The 21,660-nt window shown below is 38.4% G+C and overlaps 1 protein-coding gene across 3 annotated transcripts in view; it reads left to right on the top strand.

The window, feature by feature from the left end:
- Nucleotides 1–20,619: 20,619 nt before the first annotated feature.
- DPH6 (diphthamine biosynthesis 6) overlaps nt 20,620–21,660 on the top strand; it is a 215,752-nt gene continuing 214,711 nt past the window's right edge. For all 3 annotated transcript variants that reach the window (XM_059819671.1, XM_059819670.1, XM_059819669.1), the window contains exon 1: nt 20,620–20,717. In XM_059819671.1, the coding sequence (XP_059675654.1) occupies nt 20,695–20,717 (23 nt within the window). In that variant the 5' untranslated portion in view covers nt 20,620–20,694. The remainder of the gene's footprint in view (nt 20,718–21,660) is intronic.

The following is a 21,660-nucleotide window of genomic DNA, read 5'->3' as shown; positions in this document are numbered from 1 at the left end:
CCTTGAAAGACAGCTCTTTCAGCTATGCGAACGCTTCTGTGGTACTCTGTTCTGTCCCAAAATTCTTTGTTCAGGAGGGAAGACAGCCTTCCAAATCAGGTCGCTGTCTCTTCAGTGGTAAAAATTTTGTTTGGGGGTTCAGAACAATGATGAATTTTCAATAAAATAAAAAATACAGAGAAAAGCTTTAAAATCTGACAGGGATGTTAAACAGGTAAAAGAGTGCTCTATGTCCCTTCCTGGGCCACTTACAAATCATCCCACAGACCACTAAAATTAGTCAAACCAGAATGCTCCAGCAAGTTTTAAATTTCTCATATCCTAGCTTGTAAACAAAGGGAAGATAAAAAAATGCACAGGAAACCCTGAAACAAGCAGGGTGAAACACACGTGAAACACACGTGAGTCTTCTGTTCTTTGTGGGATCAATAACATACAAGAACAAATAGGAAGGTGTAACTCTTCTAGTATTCTGTGTTATTATTATAGTACCTAGGAGTCAGAAAACCAACAGAGAGAATGTCACCCCTGGCCGCAAACAGCTTTCAGCTACTATCTCCTTTTCCAAGACAAACATAACTCTCCACTCTTCTAAACCTCATACCACCATTTTTTCTAGAGCTATGGCTTTTGCAAGTGTAAGGTTTTACTATGGAGATATTCTGAAACAGTCTTGTGGTCAAATTCTAAGCAGCTTTTATCAGATGAAAGCTGCTAGTGACCTTCACTGCACTCCCTAGCCCTCGAGATGCTTTCAAACTTCATTGACCTAAGGAGAACAGTGGTGTGGGCTGTTCACATAGCAAAAGCAGATTGCAGTGGTCCTCCTGTAAAAGTATGCTGAAAAGTACAATATAGACCTTTCTATTGTAGGTCAATTTCTATTATAATTCCAGCAAGCAAGTAGGTAATACACTTAAAATACAGGTAATTAAATGGTTACTATAAAGTATCCTAACTAGACACTTTTCTGTAACTCTGTTTTTGTATTTCTTTACATCCTTTGTAGATGAGTGTAAACACAATTAATTAATCATGAAAAGCAACTCCTACAGAGTAGAAGCAGGATTTTAGCTTCCAAAGCAACTTCCCTGCCAGACCTGAAAAATCTTATTCATTGTCAAGCAGTGTCACTCTTCTTAGCCAGCCTTTGATACCATGAGGTGCAGCAACCAAGAACTGCAGCAGTCTGCCTGTTTTTTGACATGGATACAGGATTGAAATATACTGGGCTATTTGCACCATCTGGTACATGCATTTCAGTTGAATGAAAGCAGATGAACTCCTGGGCACTTTGGTGATGAAACACCAGGAGAAAAGGAAACAAAACCCAAGAGACAAAAAAGTGTTAGTGAGGAAAAGAAAGCTGAATTGATCTCATTTCTGGACTATGGAAGGCTGTCTTCTAGGCTTCCTCACACTCAACATGGGACTACATGTTTGACTCCTTGCACGTTTGGAATAGGAATGCGTTAGATTAAGCAGAATGTTCTAATGATCCTTTTTAGTTTTGAAATCTAGGGATCTATAAATATGTATATATCAAAGTTGCTGTGACTATGATTTGCAGCTGTCAATCAGTTTGCCTTTATGGCTGTAAATTTTCATTTCACTAGATTTTTTTGTGCAGTCTTCTAAAAAGAATAAAAGTCTATTCCACATCTTCACATTTTAGACAGAAGAGTAATGCATGATTAACAGTATGCTGAGAGGTGTCACATTCACATTAACACTGATGTGTGAACCAGTGGTCAAATGGCAGATTACATGTCTGTCACAACACATCAGGGCAGTGTTCCAGTCTGCCAGCTTTACCCTGCCCAGCTTCTTCAAACAAAGAGTTCTTCCGAAAATTGTAGCACAAAAAGAATGTTGAGCCTTTCAAGGAAAAAAGTCTGTCTCACGGTCAAGCTTTTTGAAGTCTCAGTAACATCAGATGGCAGAAGGGTTACTCAGAGTCACATAACCTTGCAGGTTCATGGATGTCTATAACACAAATGTTGCATATGTGGCCTTATCAAAGATTTTCTGCATGATAACTGTATTACTGAAAAAGTACTGCTGCTGGCATATTTCAATTTGGAGAAAGGATGCCAATTCTATCAAGGCTAGAAAAACTCTGACCCAGTTCCAAGAGAAAAAGCAAGTTTTTGGAATATCATTTGAAACAAGAAGTTCCAGTTCATTGGAAATATCATGAAAAATGTCCTTCTCCTTTTGTCTTAAGGACAGAATTTTATTTTTAAAGTGGATAATTAACTAGCTGCTTGATTTCTTATAGAGCAAATAGTCACACTTGGAACTGAAGTGACTTTTAGTGGGTAATGATGTCTGAAGCCAGTGCATATAATGAAGCAGAACATATTTTCAATCCCTTGGGATGTTTTCAAATATTAAAAGCAAAATTTTAGACAATAATTGTAATATTGTTTGCAAAATCAAAAATACTTTCTCAGGGTTTAAAAATGCTTTCTAGGGGGTTGTGAATATCATGCTCACTTGAACAGTGCCTGACTTCTTACATGTTGTAAGTCCCAAAAGATCTGCTGAACTTTCCTGGAAGTCAAATTGTTGTTCCAGCAGTACTCTCACTGCACTGGAAGCACAAAATGCAATATATCATGGCTAAAACATTGAAAACACTTAAATAACATAAAAGTTAAATTCTATTCTCAAGAACACTCAAGTTACATAGGTCTTCTTTACAACATAAAAATATGTCTGCTGAAGAATATTCTCAAAATACTATACATGTGAGTAGTTAGTATTTGGACACAGCCCAAAATAAGTAGCTAAGTATTGTCTTAGCTCATCTCTTAAATGCTAGTATGTGTTTACTATCTATAATGGACTTGATGATAATCTCTTACAACATTTTAAGCATTGACTTTATTGGAATCACTCCTGATTTATACAAAAACAAGAACTGGAAGATGGAATCTATGGATAGATAGGATATGGAAACATATATATGTATAATGTGTGCATCTTCAATATGCCATGTATACTCTCTCTATATAATAATATAAAATACATATTCTATATTCTATAAAATATTGCATATTAATACATACTAATATAGTACTCCTTATATAGTGATTATTTGGATTTTCACATAGATTCTGCATGGATACGCATTTCCGTACAAATTATTGCAAAATTTAGTCCTTGGTATCATCATTTAGCTTTTACTAAAATCCTCTTCTCTGCTCCCAATTTAAAATATTGAAGAATAGCTATATAGTTGTCGAGATCTATGAATTTATATAGTGCATACACATTTATTTTAAAACTAGTATATTATGGTGATAGGAAGGAACTTTTATAATTTTCACTTTTTTAACTGTAAATTATTATTTCATAAAAAAAATGTACCACTGCTTTATTAGTGAAATTAAGTTCAACAACATTCAGATGAGCCACAATTCATTTTGTCAGGCTTGGCTTCCTTTCATCATTTTTTTTTCCTTCCTGACACTATGAACCTGCTGCTACTGTCACAGGACATAAAGTTTATTTCTGTACACGTTTTGCTTCTCATTTCTGTATGAATGGCTCCTATGTCTTAAGGCATAGAAATGTTGTTTTCTGTGGATTGAATTTAGGCTTCTCAGGAATTACATAGGTATGGCATGTTACAAGCAGAAAGAGTAGCTAGAAGGTCTGAATTCCACCTTTAGCTATCTTCTTTCTAGTTCACTTAAAGTCACTTAAAGAATTATTCTTAAGCAAAGGTCTCACTGTATGTTACAGTGCTATACATAAAAAGCAACTATAGTTGTGCAGCACAGCATGGTGTTATAAATGATACAGTATAATATTTTACATTCAGAAAGTAGATAAAAAACTGTGCACAACATACATGAAATGTTTTCACTGATAATAATTTTATTCTCATATTCAAAGACAGAACATCTTAATGAAATGTATTTTAAGCTCTCCTAAATGCACACTTGAGCAATGTAAAAGAAGTATTAGAAGTGCCTAATATTATTCTAGTAGTAAGAAAAGAGGTATACTTGTATAAAAGTATTCTCAAGAAAATCGGAGCTGATACATGGAGTTTATTACCTGTGAAGAACTTTAGTAAAAATAGTAATAAAATAGTACTTACAAGGGGAATTTTCATAAGCATTTATTATTGGTCAGCTCTGTTTCTTTTAAGTTTCATGCACATTCTCAATAGTTTCTGCAGAAGCAGAGTTTCTTGAACTGTAGGACAAGATTCATGGGGAGAATTATGTTCTTAAAGTAGCAGTTAGGCATCTAAATAAAGTAACAATATTTTATTCTGTAGCATTCACAAAATCCTTACTGAACTGATGCCTGTAAGTGTCTAGAGCTGCTTAGCATCTACATTTTTTTGCAAATAGTATTCCTGTAATGTCTTGTTAGACACATGCTGAACAACCTATACTTTCAAAATACCAGGAAAAGTATCAGCTAACACTGTAAGCCCAGTGTAATCCACAGATTAACTTCACAACCCTGTCTGTGGGTCCTGAAAGTATTGCCTGTACTTAGCTGTCAATTACAGACTGAAGTGATTTAAATGATCCTTGTTAGAGGTTTGTTTTTGCTTCTGTACTTAATTTCAAAAATGATTTACACACATGGTATTACTATAATATGAGTCATCTGTTAATTATTTTTGACATCTAAGATAATAAAAATATACTAACGTTCCAGTTATTAATAGAATTGGCCTATCTTTATGAAACTCAAATATACCAAACTGCCATGATTGTTGGAAAAATTGGCACCAACTCACACTTTCATCTTTAAAATGGCGCAGGTATTTTTTGTATCTAACTTCTGTGAAGACGAGTACAACCTGCAAGACTGTCTTTACATAACTGCAGATAAGCAGTGTTTAACCTACCTTAGTTTAAAAGCCTTTCAGCAAAATGCATGATGATTACACACGCTATCAAAAATAATCTTCGACCGACCACATGCTGTGTAAGGGTACCAGTGAAATACTTCATAAACAGACAGAATGCAAACATGCACAAACACATAAACCACTAATGCCATAAACAACATCAAGCACAGTACAAACAAAATGCATGCCAAGAAACCTGCTTAAAAATTTGTATTATAGAAAAATACACTTTCAATATTTGAAAATGTATTTGAATACTTATTATACAATAAACAAAACTATGCAAAGTCCATGATGGTGCTTGAATGAAACTTCTGCCAAGCTCCAGAGACTGTTTATTATTCACTGTCCTTGGATAGATATATGTCATGTATGATTTTTAGGGTAGCTCTTCTTGTTCTCCATGCATAAGTCACCTAATAAAAACAGGCAACATATACATGATATGTGATCAATTGTCCCCTATATGCTTACGACATTTATGAAAAAACAGTAATTATTAGGTAAGTATTTGGGTACTCAGCAAATATAACAATCTAAATCACAGGACTAATTTACTCCTGATAAAAATCCACTTACTTCAATACCACTTTGCATCTGTAGGTAAACTCACTTCTATATAGAATTTAAAGATAGAGTTTTCTTCTTATTGGACTGATTACAGTGTATATGAGAACCTCAACCACGCTTTTGAAAACACCTAAGGCCTCACAATGGCCTCACAAAGCCAAGCACTTCATACCTGACATGGCACTCTGCTGCCAAGTGAAACCCTTAGCCCACACTTGGCAGACAGACTGGCTGCAGACAAATCTGAATAGGATTTGTTAGTGAAAAACAGAGAAGGTTGTTGTTAAGTAGGAAATAGAGAAGAAAGTCAAAGCCCAGAACCTGTCCCTCAGAAGGAGTTAGGTCTACCAGTTCAGTCTGTATGCTAGAGTTTAGTCTGAGGTTCCTCCCCTCCAATCTCTTCTGGGGGAGACTGTGAGTTCGGACGACTTAGCACCCAGCTTTAAGATAGGAATGACAAAAGATGTCATTTCATGAAAATTACTCACAGATTCTTCCTATAACCTTTTACTACTGATGTGGCAAACAGCAGCCCAGTGTTGTGGCATGTTTAATGGATAGCCAAATATGTATCTACTAACTCTAGTCTTTTCCTTGCTGGAGCTCTGACTTTGATTTTTTTCCTTCTCACACAGGTGTTTATGTTCACAAAACCTGCAGGAATGCTGTGATCTTCAGTCCTTTGAAAAGTTCAGTTACACTGACCAAATGTTTACAGGGAAAACTGTGGCAGAAGAGGGCAGATAAAAAGGTGGACTGGTAGCACGTGTCTTGTTTCATACGGCTAAACCCACTCTATGCCAATAGCTAAAACACAGGACATCCAGGCTGGCGTTCACTGACAATCAGAAGTGAATCAGAGAGTGAGCTGACTGGTAAGAGGTGTCGAGGAGAGGGAAAGTCCAGTCACAACACAAATCTGAGCGTAGGTTCGCCAGGCTTCCTAATCAATGCCAGGCTACTAAGAAATACTGAGGTAAATCTTTCAGGGCATGTCTAAGCTGTCACCTCAAGACAGGAAGGTTTAAGGAGCACAGTGAAAAAATGTGAATGGTCTCAAAGTAAGCTAGTATCAGAAAATTACTAAATTAAACCAAACAGGTTTCATTGATGACTACACAGACTGCAGTGTAGGCACTGATTTATCAGTTCTGATGACTCATACTAAGGCAATTTAACCAGTGACTTCTCCAGGCAGGAGAAGGCACTATCCCCATGGTAGAGACAGGATGTTCATTCCCCAGATGCTGCTGTTTATAACTAAGCATATTAAAATAAGTGCAATTAGTGCACTGATTAAACTAGTCAAATTCTAAATGAATTCAATTAAATGGGCATAACTTTTGCACTACAACTCAGTCCTCAGAAAAGAACCACTTGTCAATTAGATTATTTACTGTTCTTTGCTTTTATTAACACTTGTTTAATTTGAAAATGAATAAACAGTAAGAAGTAAAGACCTTTTGTGAATTTTCATTAAAGGAATCGGGGTGTACTGAAACCATGTTTCTGAATACCTTTCAGGAGTAGGAAAGTCTTCAGGAGAAGGTGGCAAACCAAGCTGTCACTGATATTTCAGAATTTAGGGATAAACACAAAAGACCCCATTTTTAACCACGTGGACATGGAAAGAAGTGGGAGTTCCTAAGGTTTTTTTTTTCAGATCTTTTCCTACATCAGAATTAAGCAACAAGATAGTTATTTTCCTTTTCTTTACCCTTCAGATCTTGCTTATACACAGCTTTAAATGTTGTCCTTTATTATCTATGCATCCATATTCTCTATGTGTCTTCTCCCCAGTGACTGTCTACCTCTGAAGACTAGTCATTAAGATGAACTGTGTATGCCTGCCCATTCTCAGCAGCAGCAAGTTTTTGTCAATTTTTCACTCTGACTAAAGATCAACTTGGGACAATCAATACTACTGCATGTTTTCAAATTGAGATTTGAGAATTTTCTTGCTAGTACGAAATGTACCATTACGCTTTTGTAAATTTAGAAAGGACTTTCTCCTCTTAGTAGTAGAATTCTGACGCACAGTTTTTGTGGGTCTTTTTTCCTCAGATATAACATAAGGAAGCTGCTGGAGATATGGTCATTGCATTCCTTGTTTTTTTAAGTGGTTACCTGCTTGCCCAAGTTCTTTTGTAGCAACAATCCTCTCTTGTTGCAGTGAAGTAACTTTATTTTGTATTAAAAAAATAGAGCAGTTAAAGCTTTGGCTTTGGCATGGGTGAGTATTGTCCGACTCAAACCATGCTTGATTTGGAAGGTTTTGGCTATAGTGGTGCAAATCCCTTGACACAACTTCAGACTTCAGGTCAGTAGGGGATATTCAAGTTCCTTCGTGATAACTGAGCATGACTCAGTGATTAAAGATGTTGGGTGACCTGACATCTCTGGAGCTCTGCTACAGAAAATAAAGTTGCAGCCAGAAGCCTTTAAACCCACATACTTGTCTGTGTGTTTATTAATGTCATCCCTAGTGGCAAACGCAATATATAGTTTAAAAAAATAATGCTCTATTTTTTTAAACTGGATTTATAAAGTCCAAATATTTGCTTAGAAATTAAACATTTTGGTACTGGGGCCTCTAGGATACGTTGGCAGTGGAAAAACTAACCTACACCAGATGGCAGAGGTTAAAGAAATACTATAAAATATGGCTTCTATTCATACAGTTCTCAGACAAACAGAACCCCAAGCAGAAAAAAACTGTGAAAGTGGAAAACCTTTTCATTTGCTTACATTTCTCTTTGCTACTCAGCAAACCTGAGAGGTATTGTATCATCACGTATCAAGAAAGTAATATGCCAGATTGTTGTAACAGGTGGAATATGTTTGTTTGTAACACGTTGAATCTGAAATAAAGAAAGGACCAAAGTTACTAAAGGTTCTACAAAAACATTTACAAAATGTAAGTACCTGCAAAGCTAAGGAGATAATTCTGCATTAGCATTTTTAATTAACCATTTCATAAATATAAAGAAGAGCAATTTTTATCTAAACTTCATGCTATTTTATCTACACCATAACATCTCTACACTTCATCCTTAGTTTTTGTATTTGTTTTTAAAGCTTCTTAAAATCACATTTTTGTAACTTCAATGTACTTGATTTACATAGCATTTGATGAATCTATTATTTTTATAATATAAATGCATCCTTATAATATAAATACTTCTTGTATATTTTTTGTCACTTCAAAAAATCCACTGTGAACCCCAATCTGCAGAGCAAAACATGTGATATAACCCATTTTCTTATCATATATGTAGTTATGTGATGTTTAAAAAAAAAGAGAAGAAAAAAACTGATGTGAACTTGGACACAACGGACCATGCTGTCAGAAATACTCAGTTGTCAAAAATGCAGATGGCATAAAAGCACAGAAACAGATCAGTTATTGGAGTCTTTTTTAATAGGAGCTATTGTTTGGATTTTTAAAATTGATTAGGTGCCTAAAAATGTCAGTGGGTAGCCAGTAAGGTCTTCAAGGATACATAAATATTTCTTAAAAATCCTGTTTATCTGTACAGTTAGGTACTTCATACCTTGAGAGACATAGTCCAATATCTGAGATGATAGAAATAAATGTTCTCCCATATAAACAGTAGTTAAAAAGGAAAACAGCAAGGTGTCTGAGGAGGGAAAGGCTCCCTGAAGTCTTGTCCTTTTACCTAAAAAAAAAAAAAAAAACGGGAAAAAAAGAAAAGCTGAAGAAGCAAATGAAAGGCTCTGCACAATGAAAGCAACTACTGAGCAGTTCTTGAGAACATTCTGTAAAGATTTTATGTATTTGAAGCTTCTGAGCTACAAGTGCATTACTAATGAAACGGCACTACTAAGGGCCTTCAAAATGACTATTAAGATTGGTAACAAGCTACCTGGCCAGTCTCAAGAGTTCAGCTAAAAGCAGGCTCTGCCTTTTCCTTCTTGAGCAGTTCCCAAGAAGCAGAGAGGAATCTTGAAATTCAGAAAGTGCTTACAACTATTACAACTGTTTCCTCCTTCTGCCCACTCTATTTTTGCCCCTTTTGCCTGTAAGAGTAGTGGCATTTCGATGTGAATACAAAGCCCCTTTGCGATGGATAGAGTCAGTGTTCATAATAAACTCATCTCTTATTGCTAGGCAACACTGAGCAATGTGAATTTGTCACTTCTGTTTGGTGCAACTTTCGATTTCACCTCCAACTGTAACAATATAGCCTGCTATATTTTAGATGCCACTGTGGTTGGACGCCATCCCAGGAAAGATGTGAACTACTACTGACAGGGAGTGAATGACTGGCAATGGGCATAAGCAGTTTTTTGATTCTTAAGCCTTGACATATAATTAATTGTTAGATTTATTCTTCTATGAAACTCATACTTCATGATTCCTACTTACTGACTGCCTTTTAGAAAAGTCAAATGGAACATACAAATCTCCACTGAGGCAAAGTTTTTTTTGCCTGTTTACCTTTTTTCATGTGGTATTTGCTCTGTTCATATTTTTCTGCATTGGCTGTCTTTTTGAGGGCTAACTATATGTAAAATTCAGATCTTAAGTACCCTCAGTCAAGTGAGTATCATTATTTCCAAGGCATATCCAGTTATTTGTTTGAATAAATATGTTCCTTACCTTAAGAAATTAAGGTTCAGATTACAATATGAATGCTGAGCAACTCTATGCACTGCCGAATACCCCTAGCATCCAACAGCACCAGTTGTCGAGGAGCTCAGATTATTGCAGAATGAATACTGTAGTCACAATTTTTTCGATCCGAAATGAAAACGCCCATTCATGATAAAATAAGTTTAATGCTTTTACATGCTATCTAGGCTTTTTTGATTACAGGACTAATAATTTTGTTTTTAAAATTTGTGTGTGATGGTATAACCTGGCTACTATGTCTCTGCTCTCTGATTTTTGAAGAACTAGGTCTGCTTGGGGTCAAAAAAGGGAAAACTGAAAACTGATATTTTTTCACCACTTTTGGCTAGGATGTAGCTAGAAAGAGGGACAAATTTATAACTCAAATAAGATATACATCTTCTTAAAAAATCATCATCGTTATCACCAGTCATTTCTCTAAATGTTTAGAAACATTTCATGACCACATTAACTACAGAAATATGCCAAACAACTAAAAATTTTAGGAGTATTTTAGTCTTTGCATATTTTCACTGACTCACTGAAAACAAAAGGAGTTTCTGTAACTGTATGAATGAACCATGGCATGTGCGTGTTCTTTTAAGAAAGGCCAAGGGTGCAGTTCTATTTTCTTAGCTCTGCTTTCATATTTATGTGTCTCATTTCCAGCTCATTGCTGATGCCTTAGTTGCACTATCCATCAACACTTTTATCCTCCTTGTTCCTCAAAAAGAACATAAAACCCTTTTTTATGTGGTGGTAATATTATTGCAAATAAAAGCAAATACCAAAATCTTTATTAGTCTGCCAAAATAATAAACTATTTAATAAAAGCATGCTGTAAAAATAAGGTCATTTGCATCACTCAAGTTTCTTGCAGGAAATACAGAGAATTATTGGTCAAAAAGTACAAACTGACAGCAATTATTTCTGTTGTTGATCTAATGCTGCCTGAAAATGGGTTAAAAAATGCACTGAGGTTTTGCAAGTTTGCTGTCTTTCAATGTTTGTTTATAATGCTGTTGTATACAGAGGAGCCAGGAGAATCAAATTTTTCAAAGCTCTGCTTTTTTACCAATCTTCTCCATAATGGAAGAAGGAGACACTGGGTAGACTCTATTAGAAATCTTTACTGCAAAGCTCATAGTAACCTTCCGACTCCCATACTGCCACAAGATTTATCATCCAAATATTTACCATCTTTCTATTCAGTATTAATTGTATTTGGTTAGGATTTGTGTCAACTTTAGTTACATGATTTTTTTCACCTTTTTCTTTTGTCATTCTTGCAGACAGATCAATGCAAAACTTTTATTTAAGAAGTTCATAAAATGTTTAAAGTTAGTAAAAATATGCTTTTAAAATCATATATCTAATGTATGATCCTTTTTTCTTGTTGTACTAGAAACCTGACCATTATTTTCTCACTGCAGTTTCTCTCCCCATCTGGCAGTTCTGCAAGTATGTTATTGATAGAGCACAGAAAAATCAGTTGCCGTGGTAAGATTTAAACACTGCTTGTGATGTCCCTGCATACTTTCCCAAAAGAACCTGCATACAAACATTAAAAATAAGCTAATCTTATAAATTTATGAGATTATAAGTAAACTTATTTATCAGACACAAAGCTTAATTGCCATAATGTAAACGTTAGGGACTGATCTTTGGAACAACTGAGTTAAAAGGTTTCTGAAAAGACTCTTTTTTCATACTTATTTCAATGATGTTTTGTAACTTATGCAGTTGCAAACCCCTGTAAATCTCAAAATACTCTGCAAGGTGTAGCTATGCCCACTTTACAGACAGAGAAACTGAAACATAGAGCAGCTAAAGTCGCATGAACAACCCTGCAATGATCAACAAGTTATTGACCAGAGAATAAAATTCAAAGATTCAGATCACTGGTGCTCTCCCAGTATTTTTGGGCCCTACTGCCTCTGCTTCTTAAGTGCAATAGAGATGCTTCACTTCTTTAGAGGATGAGACCTGTATAGAGATGAAATATTTTAAAAATACACTATATATATTTAAATGAGTACTTCATGGAGCCCTGTTAGTATATTCAATCATGCTTTAAACCATAAACCAGCCAGGAGTTATTCTCCTTGCTTCACAGACTGCAGACTGCTGAAAGCTGAATTAACTCTTTTATGAAATAATGTTTAGGTTGTCACGTGGTATGTGCAGGGTAGATAAAAAGCATGTATGTTAGGAACAGCACTTTTTTTATTCAGAAGGTGTGGAAGTTTTGTATTTGCATATATTAATAGGTTCAGTAACTGTAAGTTTTTGTCTTGCAAACACCTGAGCCGGGTTACATATTCTGGTGAAGTCAACCATATGTAGCTAAATCAGTGGTTTCCAAAGTTGACTTGTTCGGATCCTGCGCACAGTAATAGCAGTTGCTGGAGTAACAGCTCCCAGATGTATGCAGGACTGTGTACTTCAGCAGGAAGGTGTTCAAGTCTTAAGACAACCGTACAATTGAAATATAGAACATGGACAACAGTTTCAGAATACTCCATCATTAATCAGCGGTATGGTTTAAATTAAAAGCACTTGCATTGTATGTGCTTGGTATTTATTGGGACTGCTATGCTATGTATACATCATTAAGACAAACTGTACAGATGGGATTTTAAAAGACTTAGATAATTGTATGAATATTAATTAGAGCTTTGTCTATTCAGGCTAAGATATGTAATAAAGATATCACCAAATCACATTTTTCAGAATATTATATCTTGTATTACCTGTAAAACTCAGCAGATTTGCAAGGGTCTTCTAAGGATTATTTCTGAGCTGGGTTGCTCAGGTACAAGAGTCACAAGTAAATTGTCAACAGTGAAACAAAACACTGGTAGATTCCTGTAGAAAATAATTTGTGACTGAAAAGACTATAGATTATTAAAACTCCATTCAGCTTTTACAAAAAAAACCCCAAGCAACCAACCACACAAATAAACAACCCAAACCAGGCAAAGGCAACTAGCAAATTGAAATTAATGTCCACGCAGTAAAAAAAAGGAATAGCTGTCCCTCTGGGTTGATGGCATAGGTGACTATGGCCAGAGACTCTGTGAAATGAACCCATGGTTCACAATCTGGCCTTTCAAGTAAATCTCTGCAGATGGATGGTAAATTTCTGCTTTTGTCTCAGTTCTTATTGCTGAAGTTGTAACAATTCTGTAATGTTATTGCAGTAATACAATAACTGCAAAACTGCATGTTTCTGAAAATCATAATGCTTACACTAAGACCAGAGACCAGGTGTCCTGGTTTTCGTCTTTGGCCATTTTCTCAGGCATTATAGAACCAATGGGACAACTAGAAGAGATCTTTTTGTTCAAGACCAGTTCTTACCGATACAGGAATCACAAGTGTCTTTCAGACTCTTGCAACGTATTTCTTCAAAGCTTAAACAACATCAAAGAAAGCATACAGACAAAGCAGTGTTGGAAAGGAAGTAACATGCCCTTATTTTTAGCACTTGCCCACTTGTCACTCTTAAACTCTCATCTGCCTTTCAAATGTAGTGTAATCTAATTTTTATGCATACTGTATGCTCGTACAGACAATTTCCTCATTTCAGAGTATGTCGAGTTTGGTAAAGGCTTTTGTACTTTTCCTTAACCTGTTTCAGAAATAGCACTGTCACCATTTGTCTCAGTAATATATAGGATGATGGAAATTGACATTTTTCTATATAGAAGTGAAAAAAGTATTAGTTTTATCAACGACTAGATCCCCTCTTCCCCTCCAGTTAGATTTGAATTTGGTCACTTCAGGGCTTACTGTGTAGGATGATTTTAAGCAATGATCCCTGTGGTTGCAGGGTCTATCACCTAATAATTGACCATGACAGGAATTGTATGTCCAAAGCCAAGGGGTAGAGTGAACAGCATATGTCAGGGTCAATTATAAGGTGGAAGACCCTGCAACAAAAAAGACTGCACTGATTAGAGCATGATGTTGACATGGGAGCTGATGCTTCAATGTTATTTCAAAGGGCACTGTCACAGCCACCCTTCCTTGAGGTCTCAAAATCAGAGGCAGATTATGTCAATGGTTTATACTACACATGATGTAATAAAGTTCAATGGGATATTGAAAGTTACAATTGATGTGTTGCTTTTTTGCAGTGATAAAATACTTTATCTGTATCACTCAAAATTAAGCTTGTTACTTTGCTAATTAGGTCAAAACAGCTGCATATTTACTAGATTAATTCTCTATTGAAAAATCTGATTGTGAGATGAAAAGAGTATTAAATGTGACACAGTTAAAAACTGTTTTGATTGTTAAAGTTGTTAACAGTATTTGTACTGGCAAAATTGAACAGAATAGGAAAAGTGAAATAGAGAGAAAATAGTCCTTTTTATTACTTAAAGCTGCTTGCTTATTCCCCTGAAACTTCAGCGGCTTTAACCTACTCAGATGTTCTTAATCAGTAACAAACTGGAGAACCATTTAGTAGGTGAGTAATGATCCCAAATTATATACCACCACAGAAAGATACTATAGTTCATTTTTAGATTTTTATTGCACCAGTTCAATTTTCTGACTCTTTTCTTTGAAAGCTATTTCTCTAAATTTCTGCATCTCTGTAAAAATATCCCAGTCATTTCTGCCTACAAGATCCCAGTGATTTAGCTCATGATGATAGAGAAGATACTGTAGCTTAACGTCATTAACTAGATAGCTAATTTCTCTCTGTTCTCATTGGTTATTATTCATGACCACATTTTTCCTGGATGTTTTGCAGCCATCAAATAGATGGCTAACTCCCAATAAATTAAATCCTATAGTGTTAGACTCAAAGTTGTTGCATGATGAACACATTATAAGGATTACTGAGTCTAAAAGATCTTTTTCTTCTCCTCTAGAACGGTTAATAGGAGATCATAGTTTCTAACATACAGAAATGGTCCAAAATTCCCATCTTCAGAGTCGTCATCGGCAATTAATACAGCTTCACAGGAAACGTATCATGTTAGATAACAGGGACTTGGTTTTGAATCTTGTACATGTACTTGTTTACAATAAACTCATCTCTGATCTACATTTGTTTCAATGTAACATTAGAATACCTCTCACATTTGTTTTGTATTTAAAACTTACTTAAATTTAAAAAATGAAATGTTTATTTCTAAAGAATAATTTTTTTTCTTTGCAATACAGGAGGATATAAAAGTTCTTTAACATATAAATAGAACATCCACACTTAACTTTTCCATTGCAATCAAAATAGATATAAGTAGAATAGAAACTCCTTTGGTACTACAAGCTTCCTGGTGAGCTGGAGGTGGTCACACATGGGGTTTTTTCTGCTTGAAAGTACTGAAGGGCTTCATATGGGGAAAAATACATTAAAATCCCATGGATTAAGCTAAACAGAAAAAAGGTAAATGAAGGATTTTGCCAGTCAAACTTGACAGTTTCTCTTGGTTGTAATTACTGTTAGTGCTTTTACTAATAAAGTAAAAATTTCAAACACTGAAAACAGATCTAGTCAAGTGAAAAAACTGTTCAGCTGACAGTGAATATTAATTTTAGCTTGCACTAGTGCCTGCTGGAAATGGTCATTTTGATGGAGGCATAAACTTCTAAAGTTAATTTTATACTTTTGACTCGCTGAAGATTGGTAGATTGATTACTGAAAATTAAGTAAGTTCATCAAAAGCTTAGAAAAACTGGCATCATCTAAGGACCATTACCTATCAGTCAAGAACATATATAATGCTATCTTAGGCTAAATTCTGTTTCTGTTGCAGTGGTTAATAAATACAGGTCTAAGAGTCTTCTTGAATACTAAATACAGGACAAAGTAAAGTTGCTGGATTTCATAGTTCTGCAGAAACAAGTCAAATCACCTATGAAAATGACTAGCCTTGTCTTATCAGAACTAGGTACTATAGGATTAGCTGTATATATTTTTAGTAGTGTTTATATGGAGCACTTAAGAGCAAGAAGCCCATAGGCCTGGTAAGTCATCCTTCACGCACAGCACAGATCACCAGGGCCATGTCTGTGTGAATGGCTGGAGATAGACCTGAAGTCACTGCATGCTTGTTTCTGTCTAAACAGAGGTGAAGTGTATGACAAGGTGTTTGAGCTAATCTTAGTAGGCTGTATTATCTTGGACATAATGCACTGTTAGCATGGTTATGCAGCATTCAGAGCAAAGCTCTTCATATCTGGCAAGCTTGAAATGTAGACAGAATGACCTACACCCGGATGGGAAAATCACCTCCTGAGAAATTCTTTTCATTCAGATTTTAGTAGTATGTCAATACATCTCATGTTTCCAAACTAGAAGTTTCTTCCCAAAATATAATTCCAATACCTCTCATGGAAGAGCTGCTAATATCCTGTTTACTGTTAAGTGAAAATTCAGGGAAGTTGTCAATGACAGGCAGCTAAAGGAGCTCCACAGCCAGTGTCTTAGTTAAAAAGACAGAAGTATCCTCCTGTAAAATCTAAGACCATTTTTCTGTACTACATAAACAGTTTTGGGCATTAACAGCAGTGAAAATTCTGCCTCCTGCTAGATAAGGGGAACATCTCTGACTGCAGCAGAGTCAGAGCAGGACACTCTACTGAGGGGCAATAGTGGCACATTGCCAGCTACACCTGTGAAAACCGTAACATTCCTGTTTCGGACTTGGCACAGTAAGCAAAGGAGGAGATGATTTTCAAAATCTTTGTTTCAAAATGGAAATATTCTTCTAACATGACGTCTGCTTTATATATGCAGTATTCCATTACTTACTGGTGATTATAATAGGAAATCTTTTAATTAAGAACTTCAGTAGTTCACCTTTAACTGCCAATCACTGGATAATTGGCCCTTTTCTAAAGGCACCGTAGCTCAGGTATGCTAAAGTGACTGTTTCTCAGAATAACTTACTGAAAGTAAGTTATTTTTGGAACTCATTTATAAGAGAACTTAATTAACTATTCCAGATCGTTAGGGATACTGCATTGCTTTTTTTAATCCTCTGACAGGTTCCTCCAGTTATATTAATTCATTATAATTATTTTCAACTTTCTAGGCAGAAAAGGGTGAGAAAGAAGCACTGAGCCATTGCTGGCTTTCTGTACAAAGTAGCCAGCACTTCCCTGAGAAGAAAGGCAGCTTTGGTGAATTTTATTGTTTCAGCTGCTGCAGCAGTATAGCAGAATGTCTTGGGGCAATCAGTTTGAGAGATGATGCACTGTCTTTTGTCCACTGTCGTATGGCAGAACCTTTTAAGAGCAGTGACACTACACCAGAGATATTTCATCAGGTGAGTGACAGCGAACAGATTTTCTCACTGAATATATTCAAAATAATTTGAAAACAGCATCTTTTTGGGTAAAATACAGATTTGTTTTGAAACCCCACTTTACTAATTCAATTTTGACATATTTCACAAATTCTGGGAGCCAAATCCCACTTTTTTATTTGTGCAAATAACTACTGATGTCTTCATCAAATGGGAGCAAGAATTCTAGTCTCACTAGCAAATGAAGCAGACTTTGGTCCTGCAGTGTCATGTGTAACTTCTACTTCAAACAAGTCTGACTTATAAGTGGAAATTCATCTTTTGAAAGCTGTAAAACTGAACGGAATAAAACCATCTGCTGAAAAAACAGAAACATTGTATCAGAATAGATTAATAATAACAGACCTTTGAGAAAATAGAGGACTTCAGAATGACTGTCTTTTCCAGATCTTCTAACAATGCTACTTAGAAGAGAGCTTTACAAGTCTTTGAATATTTGTTATAAAGCTGTGTGATTAAAGCTGCTGATTTTATTGCCTCTCCATTTTCCAAAGCAGCAGAATAACTTAGTACATGATTTTTAGACTTTCCATGTATCATTGCTAAGTATTGTAAATGAGCATCTTTTAAGCATTCACAACTACTAGCTGAATTATTCTTTCTTTTGATAATAAAAAAATTTCATTCAAGCACAGAAAAGATAGAGGTGATGTATGATAAAATACACCCCCCCCTTTTTTTTTTCAAATAAATCAAATACCTTTGTTATTCCTTTTTTTTCACTTTCTTAGAGGTGTGGTTATTTTCTACCAGTTCATGTACTATGCAGTATTTGCTTCATTCAATTTAGTAATCTCTGCTAAATATCTGAGTACACTGGATTTACAGTTTTAATTCAGAGCAGGCCTCCATTACCTTTCTGAGCCAAAAAAAGAATTCCCAACCCCCTACCAAAATCCCTGCCCTTTCATCAGAATTTCACATCCAAGTAACCCTCTTTCAGATCATCTAAGATGTTTTGAAGAGTAGAAAAAGCTTTCTAAGAATTACGCATTAAGTCATCATCACTAAACTAGAAGGAAATCCAACTGTCCTTTAAGTAATTCCAATGTAAGTCAAATATTTTGTCTCATAACTCCCGGCCCGTGATGGCCAAAGCATGAACTGAGGATTTATTTTTTAAAACATGTGCTTTTTGTAATTATTCCTATGCAGAAAAATCCATGTTGTGACTACTACCTCTTCACAACTACTTATCAAATAAGTTTTATACTGATTGACACTTTTTAACTTTTCAAAAGTGTATTTAGGAAGGCATCATCACCTTCGTATCTGCCCGTAATTATCCACTCCTATTTTACAAGTTCCAGTGACTTAATGTACAAATCACATTCAGAGTCAAATAATCTAAAAAAAAAGTGCTCTTTCAAACTGTTTCATGAGCTGTAAATAAAAAATCTTATATATTTGTCTCACTAGGTATTTATTTTGGCACATTTATTGCTATAAACAAAATTCCTTTTCTTAGAATATTTTCTTCTTTATTTTCTTCCATCTTTTCTCCTCCTGAGAACTTCAGACCCAACAATTTGTGTGCAAGGAACTTGTTTTCCAGAGGCTTGTGCAAAGCCTGATTGGTACAGATTGTTATATAGCATTGTATAATATCATGTTACAGGGGGCTGATAAGTTAGCACTTGCAATGCATAAAGCATACCCTTCATTCCAGCCCTGAGGAACAAAGCCTTTAATTTAACTGCCCCAGCTGCTGCAACAAAACTCAACAGGAACCATGAATTGGCATTCCTGGTCACTGCCAATTTACAGGTTGGATTGTAGACAACAGCGGTGGCACCGCAGGTGAAGACACTGAGTGGGACAGCACCAAGGCTCACCCTAAGCCACTGCGCTTGTCCCCGCTGACCCTGCACACCAGGCTCCAGCAAGGGCGAGCAACCAACAGCACACCAGTGGTATCTTGTCCCCATTTTGGACCCACAGACCCTTTGACTCAAGGCCTGGAAAGTTGTGGACCCTCAGACAACTGCTCAAAACACTGCCACAATATCCCCAGCACTAGTTTTATCTGGTGGCAGAAGGCTGTCAGTCTAGCGATACGGTTTTATCAGCAGAACTAACAGGTTTCTTCTGTGACTTGGGAGAAATAAAATTGTGTCTGGATTCAGAGACTGGGCACCCGGGTAAGCTTTTTGTTGATTCAGCGTGCAAACCCATAGTGGTCTGTTGCACACATTAACAGTAGGATTGCTCAGAAAATTAGCCCAAAACGGGGATCACATGACAAGATTAGATTTTTGGTCTGCAGAAGCGGAACCCGAGGGTACAGGTGGACATTCTGTGCCTGCAGACGAGCGCAGAGGCCTTCAGCGAGGCAGGCGGGAAGTCCTCCCTGCTCCCCTCCTGCTCCGGTCACTGCGGCGACTCGGAAGGGGTCCCCTTTATCAGCCTCCCAGAGGGACAAGGTGAGGGGCTGAGGGAGCACCGCTCTCCCGCCCACCGCCCCGCAAGCGGCCGGTGGGTCACACGCCGCCCGGTTCGCCGAGCAGCTTCCCAGGGCGGCTGGGAGGTCCAACACCGGGCTGCGGCTGCCGCAGCCGCGATTATGACTGGCCCGCAGCGACTTTTGAAGCCCCGCGGCGTTTCCTCCCCTCACAGCGGGCCCTCCCGGCCTCCCTCCGCCGGGCCGCGGTAAAGCCGCGCTGAAAGTACGCCCCGCTGTCCCCTCAGCAGCCACCTGAGGGGAATGGGACGGACCGGCCACCTTACTCGGGCGCTACCATTGCCTACACAGCAATCGCTTAGAACAGGTCCGTTGCCGTTCGCTGTAGACAAGGAAAGAGGCGGACAGTGAGAGGCGGCAGGGGAGCTGGGGCGAGCCCGCCGCCGCGCCTGACTCACACTGCAGCCCCGGCAGCAGCCGGCCCGCCCGGGCCTACCAGCGCGGCCGCCCTGCCCTCCATAGGCGTCCGCGCGCTGCCTCCGCGGCCGTGCCCTCCACACCGCCTTCATCTGGGCCGCGCCCGGCCTCCGCCGCCCTGGCAGGCTTGCAGGGCTGCGGCACGGACAGCGTGCCTCTCCCCGGCACGGAGAGGCGGCGGCCTGCCGTGCCTCCCGGTTGCTCAGGCAGTCTCCCGGCCTGCCCCGGGAGGAGGGTCCACTGAGGGGAGGCGGCCAGGCGGTAGCGGTAGCAACGGAGGAGCCGGCGGCGTGCGCGGCCCGGGGTGGCTGGGACGGCCGGGCTCCTTCCCCGCTGCGTTTCGCAGCTGTCACGCATCTCCCTGTTAGTGTTACCGCCCCCTGGGCCCGTAAGCAACATGAGAGTAGTGGCTTTAATCAGGTAACGGGCTGAGGGAGCGCCCCTGTGGGCGAGCGAGGGGCGTCTCGCAGGCGGAGGTTGGCGGCGGAGGGAGGGCGCGGGGAGCGGCCGATCCCGTCCGCCCGCCCGGGAGCAGCCCGGGGTTCGCGCTCCACCCAGTGCTGCCTGGGAGACCCTCCTGCCCCGGCTCTTCCCGCCCGTCCCGCCGCCCCCCACACCCCTGCGCGGAGCGAGCGGGCTCCGGCGGCGCCTTGCTCTCGGCTGGCTGTCGGCTCTCTGCTGCCCGCGGGCTGGCTGCGGCTGAGCGCCGGCGTGAGGCGATCCCTGCCTGTAGGCAGGGTAAAGCTGTAACAATTTATCTTATGCTTTCCCCTTATTCCCGGGACGCTCAAGAACTACTAGTGTCCGTTTAAAAAAACAAAACCCCAAACCCCACCCAAAATTAGTTTCCCCTATCGCCTGCTTCCCGTTATCCCGGTTTCCCCAGTTAGTCCGTCTCCAGCGTGGAGGGAGCCGGGATGTGGGGCGGAGGTGCCCGCGAGGGCCTGTAACCGCTGGAGCCGCCGCTGCCTTTGTGGGGGGGGGAGCAGCTGCGTCCATGGGGGTGCAGAGCTTCTGCCGCACGCCCTTCAGTTAGGGGGAGTTCTGCTCACTTGCACTTGAATTTTCAGGTGCTTTGCTTTTCCTTTCCAAATACTTGAAGCTCTCTTAGGATAGGTTTTCTGAACTCTTAACGATAGATTTTCTAGTATGTCTTTCGAGAGAGATTTCATTTTGCTCATTTTTAAAAAGATGACGCTCACTCATTTAAATAGTTGAAGTTTGATACAGCCCTGTCTGTCAGGGGCTGCTGTATTTGCTCCCCCACACTCCTGCCGCTTTTTGTCAGTTTATGCAGTTTTTGTACTGTTAATGGCTTTTTCTACTTTTTAGAAATAGATTAACAATTTTCTTTTTCTAACGA

The sequence above is a fragment of the Gavia stellata genome, chromosome 7 (assembly GCF_030936135.1).
Source record: "Gavia stellata isolate bGavSte3 chromosome 7, bGavSte3.hap2, whole genome shotgun sequence".
In the NCBI taxonomy this organism is placed as follows: Eukaryota; Metazoa; Chordata; class Aves; order Gaviiformes; family Gaviidae; genus Gavia; species Gavia stellata.
The sequence above is the reverse complement of the archived record's forward strand: the minus strand, read 5'-3'. Positions and strand labels throughout refer to the sequence as shown.